Source organism: Sprattus sprattus (genome assembly GCF_963457725.1).
Source record: "Sprattus sprattus genome assembly, chromosome: 14".
NCBI lineage: Eukaryota > Metazoa > Chordata > Actinopteri > Clupeiformes > Clupeidae > Sprattus > Sprattus sprattus.
This window is the reverse complement of record NC_137912.1, coordinates 2,774,078-2,780,380: the sequence shown is the minus strand read 5'-3', so window position 1 is coordinate 2,780,380 and position 6,303 is coordinate 2,774,078. Positions and strand designations below refer to the sequence as shown.

General features: G+C 43.2%; 1 protein-coding gene across 1 annotated transcript in view; it reads right to left on the bottom strand.

Annotated features, from left to right (window-relative positions):
* cfap54 (cilia and flagella associated 54) overlaps window positions 1–5,947 on the bottom strand; it is a gene marked incomplete at both ends in the record, with an annotated part of 66,344 nt that extends 60,397 nt beyond the window's left edge. Inside the window, 8 exons of the mRNA XM_080851343.1 lie at window positions 1,487–1,588; window positions 2,075–2,188; window positions 2,960–3,103; window positions 3,697–3,755; window positions 4,330–4,498; window positions 5,260–5,403; window positions 5,497–5,602; window positions 5,799–5,947. Of these exons, the coding sequence (XP_080707469.1) occupies window positions 1,487–1,588; window positions 2,075–2,188; window positions 2,960–3,103; window positions 3,697–3,755; window positions 4,330–4,498; window positions 5,260–5,403; window positions 5,497–5,602; window positions 5,799–5,947 (987 nt within the window). The remainder of the gene's footprint in view (window positions 1–1,486; window positions 1,589–2,074; window positions 2,189–2,959; window positions 3,104–3,696; window positions 3,756–4,329; window positions 4,499–5,259; window positions 5,404–5,496; window positions 5,603–5,798) is intronic.
* Between the last annotated feature and the right edge of the window lie 356 nt (window positions 5,948–6,303).

Genomic DNA, 6,303 nt, shown 5'->3' with positions numbered 1-6,303 from the left:
AGAGAGAGGAGGTGGGGGGAGAGAGAGAGGAGGTGGGGGGAGAGGGATTGGAGGTGGGGGGAGAGAGAGAGGAGGTGGGGAGAGAGAGAGAGGAGGTGGGGGGAGAGAGAGAGGAGGTGGGGGGAGAGAGAGAGGAGGTGAGGGAGACGGGTTGGGATTGAGATCAAATAAGAAAACAAAACAGGAGGAATCAGGATTCCTCGATTGTTTCCACAAGGCTAAAGATTCTTAGCCTGGCCGTTACCAGCCTGTGACTCCATTTCATTCCGTCTTTCAGTCTGGGCCAACCCAATGCATTTTGGTTTCCGAGATGGGCGGGTGCTTATCTTGAGGTTTAAAATCATTGGAGTTCCCTTAACCAATCAGCAACGTTTAGTAAGCATTCGGTAGATTAAACTCTTCCCAAAGCCAGTTGGGAGAAGAGCTACGACGTCCTTTCCAATCATAAAACTTACAAGAAAATACTCTTGTTCTCCTTTTAATTTTCTGATGTTCTCGACAACTTTTCCGATAGCTTTTCGTGTCTTTTCCTCCAAGGCGAGTTTTGCGTCACAGCTCTGAACTGTTCGCTGATTGGTCCTGCAAAATTTTGAGTTCTGGAGACGATTGTCAATGGGGTTGGGCCAGACTGAGTATGAGCTTGAAATCAATTCAGGCGGAAATACGTAGGCTGGTGTCACCAGGCTAAAAGATTCTCATGTATCGCAGAATTTCTGTGGTGATTATGTTAACCAAAAGCGTACAAAGACGGTGTATAAATACACTAAATATATGAATACAGTAGACCAAAAACTATGCCAAAAGAAGTGTACCAAAAAAGTATTCGAAATGATATCGTCATGAGTTGCTACTTTAGCATGACCTGTGTAAGGATGTGTGTGTGTGTGTGTCATGATCTGTGTAAAGATGTGTGTGTGTGCATGTGTGTGTGTCATGATCTGTGTAAAGATGTGTGTGTGTGTGTCATGATCTGTGTAAAGATGTGTGTGTGTGCATGTGTGTGTGTCATGGTCTGTTTAAAGATGTGTGTGTGTGTGTCATGATCAGTGTAAAGATGTGTGTGTGTGCATGTGTGTCATGACCTGTGTTAAGATGTGTGTTTGCATGTATGTCATGATCAGTGTAAAGATGTGTGTGTGTGCATGTGTGTCATGACCTGTGTAAAGATGTGTGTGTTTGCATGTACTGTATGTCATGATCTGTGTAAAGATGTGTGTGTGTGCATGTGTGTCATGACCTGTGTAAAGATGTGTGTGTGCATGTGTGTGTCATGACCTGTGTAAAGATTAAGATGTGTGTGTGTGCATGTGTGTCATGACCTGTGTAAAGATGTGTGTGTGCATGTGTGTGTCATGACCTGTGTAAAGATTAAGATGTGTGTGTGTGCATGTGTGTCATGGTCTGTTTAAATATGTGTGTGTGTGTGCATGTGTGTCATGACCTGTGTAAAGATGTGTGTGTGCATGTGTGTCATGACCATACTCACGCTTGACGCGTCCTTGAGGCTGTTCTTTGTCTTGGGTCTGAATAAGGTCTTGGGCTTCCTCCGAGGCTCGTACACACTCCTCTTAAACACCATGATGGCCAGCTGCACACACACACACTCCTCTTAATGATGGCCAGCTGCACACACACACACATCTACTCCTCACATCACAAAAAGATCATGTGCTCATATCAAACAGCAACCCTATGTATTTTAATAGTATAAGCCACTCACTCAAGTCATTCACTCACTCACTTTCTCATTCATTCATTCATCCATCCATCCATCCATTCATTCATTCATCCACTCACTCACTTTCTTAATTGGTCACTCACTCATTCATTCACTCACTTGCTTAATAAGTCACTCATTCATTCACTCACTCACTCACTCATTCATTCACTCACTTGCTTAAGAGTCACTCATTCATTCACTCACTCACTCATTCATTCACTCACTTGCTAAAGAGTCACTCATTCATTCACTCACTCATTCATTCACTCACTTGCTCACTCATTCATTCACTCAATGACTTTCTCACTTATTAATTCATTCTGCCACTTCCCCTCTCACTCTAGTAATAAGTACCTTAATCGTAGCCTCTTTAAAGGCTTTCTGCTCTTCTTTGCTCAGCTGGGAGTCATCAGGATTCTCCAGATTGGCCAGGTCACTGACCTTACCCAGAGCTCGTCTCACAAACACCTACAGGACAACAGGACAACAGGACAACAGGACAACAGCAGCATGACAGGACAAAAGGACAACAGACAACAGGACAACAGACAACAGAACAACAAGACAACAGACAACAGGACAACAAGACAACAGACAACAGGACAACAGGACAACAGGACAACATGACAACAGGACAACGGGACAACAGTAAGCTACACTGTGTTTAACAACACCATCATCAAAATAAACATATAAACATTCATACAGGTCAAAGGCTACAATAACAGGAGCTAATCCAGAAATCCTTTTATGTGAGGTTATTTAGCTACTCATAGAAGAAATGTCCTGTTCTATTTCCAATCAAAGAGCAATTAGAAAGCCATTTTCCTTAGTTACTTTTAATAGCTCCCACACATACACAAAAGACCATTAGCCTATTACTGAATCAAGTTTTAAATGAAAAATAAAACGGTCAAATTTCCACTCCTAGTAAAATCCACTGCTTGCAACCAGGAAAAACCCTGCACCAACTATACGGCCTTGTCCGATTCTGTTCCAATTAGAATGTACATGAGAGGTCCCTGTTCATTTGTGGTCTGGTGTGTGTGTGTGTGTGTGTGTGTGTGTGTGTGTGTGTGTGATTGTGTGTGTGTGTGTTTGAGTGTGTGTGTGTGTGTGTGTGTGTGTGTGTGTGTGTGTGTGTGTGTGTGTGTGTGTGTGTGCGTGCGTGCGTGCGTGCGTGTGAGTGTGTGTGTGTGTGTGTGTGTGAGTGTGTGTGTATGTGTGTGAATGAGTCACCTCTGCGTGGACGCCCGCCTGGGCCTCGTAGTAGCACTGGCACACGGCGCAGTAGAGCGTGCTCCTCCAGGCCAGGAAGCGCGGGGACAGCAGGGGGATGGAGGTCTCCAGACACACACACGCCCACAGCAGGAACTCCAGAGCCTGGAGAGAGAGAGAGAGAGGGAGAGAGAGAGAGGGGATAGAAAGAGAAGGGGGGGGGGGGGGGTAGAAAGACAGAGAGAGAGAGAGAGAGAAGGAGAGGGAGGGTAGAAAGACAGAGAGATAGAGAGATAGAGAGAAAGGGAGAGGGTAGAAAGACAGATAGAGAAGCGAACGGAGAGGTTGAGAAAGAGAAAGACAGAGAAGGAGGAAGAGAGATGGGGGATAGAAAGAGAGACAGAGAAAGAGAGGGGGAGAGAAAGAGAGGGGGGTGGAAAGAGAGAGAGAGAGAGAGGCAAACAGAGAGGGTGAGAAAGTGAGAGGAAGTGAGACACAGAAGGAGAAAAAGAGACCAAGGCGAAAGAGAGACGTAAAGAATTGGGGGAAAAAAGAGATAGAAAAAAGGGGCCGACAGACAGCGAGGGGGAAAGAGAGATTGGGTGAAAGAGAGAGATAGAGAAAGGGGCAGACAGACAGCGAGGGGGAAAGAGAGATTGGGTGAAAGAGAGAGATAGAGAAAGATGTATCACATCAAATGAAATGCACTATAGACACATGGATACAGAAACACATCATCGCATAATCAGAGAATGTACCTGTGAAGATCGGCTCACTGACATAAGGTATCTGCATATGTCATAGATATATAGGGAACCTAAAGGCAATCAGAAAGAACACATTAAAATAATAATAAATTAAAATAAATTAAAGAAAATGACAGGCATAAATTAAAGAAAATGCCTAACTCTGTGTTTCCCTTTTTCATGGTCCATCTCACTCAGTGATGCTGCATTGTCATGGCTACCAAGGGTTAATGAAGCTGACTAAATTCCAACCTTGCAAGAACACATCTCATATAACAAATTGATTTTGTTAAGATCACAATCTGCAGGTACTTCAGTTTGATCGAACCGAAGACCTGTCGCCTGGTCAGCACTTACAGGATTAGACAATCAATCCCTATTCCGGGAGTGGAGACGAGTTTCATTGCTTATTTTACTGCTGATGTGAACAACAGAAGCAGATTTTTTTATGTCCTTGCTTTTATTTGCAATTTGTGTGAACTTTATAGCTAGCGGAAGACTTATCGGTGTACCCAGCTGGGCTTTTTGCCTACTTTACACATCCAATCGTTCCACTTACATTATGTCTGCTATCATGCTAAATAAATAAACACAACAATAAATGAATTATAAATAAATGAACAAACAAAAAAACAACTGGGGCACCATTGTAAACAAGCCAGCACAGCTTCTCCTGTGGCAGCAGAGCTTGCATCATTATGCGCAGAAAGCCCAGGAGGCTGAGAAGCTTCTGGACCGAGTCCAGGCTCGGTTCCCTGCCTCTGGCTCTCTCCAGGTAGAACACGCACAGACACTGGCCTTGGAGCGCTGCGAACTGAGACAGACGGAGAAGCAACACGTGGACAGATGGTTAGAGATACAGCAACACTCCGGTTCTCCACTAAGCACTTCATACACTGAGACACTGCTGGGTAGGTAAATACCCATTTGTAGATAGATTTAAACAGCTGTCCTAAAGATGTAACTCACTTTAAGGGCACTTTAAAATGTCCTTAAAGGCACCCAGTGCAACTTTCGAGGCTTAAAAATAAACATTCAATTTCTAGTCTTTTTTACACGTAGTAAGTTTCAATAACTCCATACCATTACATACCGACATTCAAGCAGCAAAGATGAGACGTCGTTGTGTGGTGAGAACTGATAGAAAATCGATAACAACAACAATCGCCGCCATTTTCTTTATTTTTTGTAACCTACAATAAATAAAGCAGGCTTCCAGTCAATGGAAAAATGGCTTCTCCCCACCGGCGATTGTTGTTGTTTACGATTTTCTATCAGTTCTCACCACACAACGACGTCTCATCTTTGCTCCTTGAATGTCGATATGTAATGGTATGGAGTTATTTAAACTTACTACGTGTAAAAAAGACTAGAAATTGAATGTTTATTTTTCATTGAATGTTTACATAAAGTTGCACTGGGTGCCTTTAAAGTGCCCATCTGACAGGTGTATTTGTTTGTGTGTGTGAGAGAGAGAGAGAGAGAGAGAGAGAGAGAGAGAGAGAGAGAGAGAGAGAATGGGTAGGGGGCTCTGAAGAGGTTATTTTAATTCGATCCTAAAGCAGTTAGTCTCACTGTAAGCTTAGCTTGGTCGGTATTTAGGCCCTGAGGAAATAAGGCGCTCTTGAAGTGGTCGACATCTTTGATGCTGTCGATCGTCACGTTACCGTGCTCACACAGGTAGCGTCCGTAGCCTTGCCACTGTGCAAGGTAGTAAAGCTAAACAGAGGGAGTAAAGAGTAGCTTGTTAATTACTGGAGGCTAATTGAATATATGGTTATTGTTACCATTAAGATATCTAGCGACTTTTACCTTGTTCGAGAAGAGAAAATCGGCTATTTGTAGAACATGTTGGTCGTAATAATACGTTGGGAGCCGAGGCTTGTACTTGTTCCATATTCCAAAAAGCAGTTTCGAACTGTCAGTGTAAACAAAATAGCATAGGAAGATTGACGACACAAAGCTTTTGGTCTACATAGTTATATGTGTGTTTGTGAACTATTTGATTAATAGCATTCATTTTTGAAATTCATCAAAATACATCGTCAGGCTGTGCCTCTTGTACCCACTGAACTAAAAGCTAACATTAGCCCTCCATCTAGCTAGCCACTCACCCTCTCACGTAGGTGTTCTGGTCAAACTTTGTAGAGTCTCTAACTCGTTTAATGCATGACTTAAACTCCTTTATTTCTCCGTCAAAGGCTGATATTACAGGATTTTTCTTGTCGATCTTCCCGTAGTAGGACGCAGGTAATGGCTCCATTTTCATAGAGGTATTTGTTGCTAGCCAGCTATGTAGTTCACGTTTGCTACAAACCAACCATAACAAACACGAGAGTTAGGAAGCTTTGAGGAGTTGTCATAGTAACGTTCACGAGGGAGTGGTGTGTCTTGCCGGTAAAGGGAGTTGTTGTACCCAATCTATCCAGTAGATGTAGCTATTGCTCTCCAACTGGCAAGACCCATCCACAGGTTACCATGGCCTTTTAGGATGTTCAACTTCAACTACTATGACTACACTGCTGTGAGGATGTAGAACATTCAGTTTTTATTTGTATTCATTGACAGCATAACATGCCCAAATTATGCTTTGACATGTCTTTACCCTTCAAAACAACG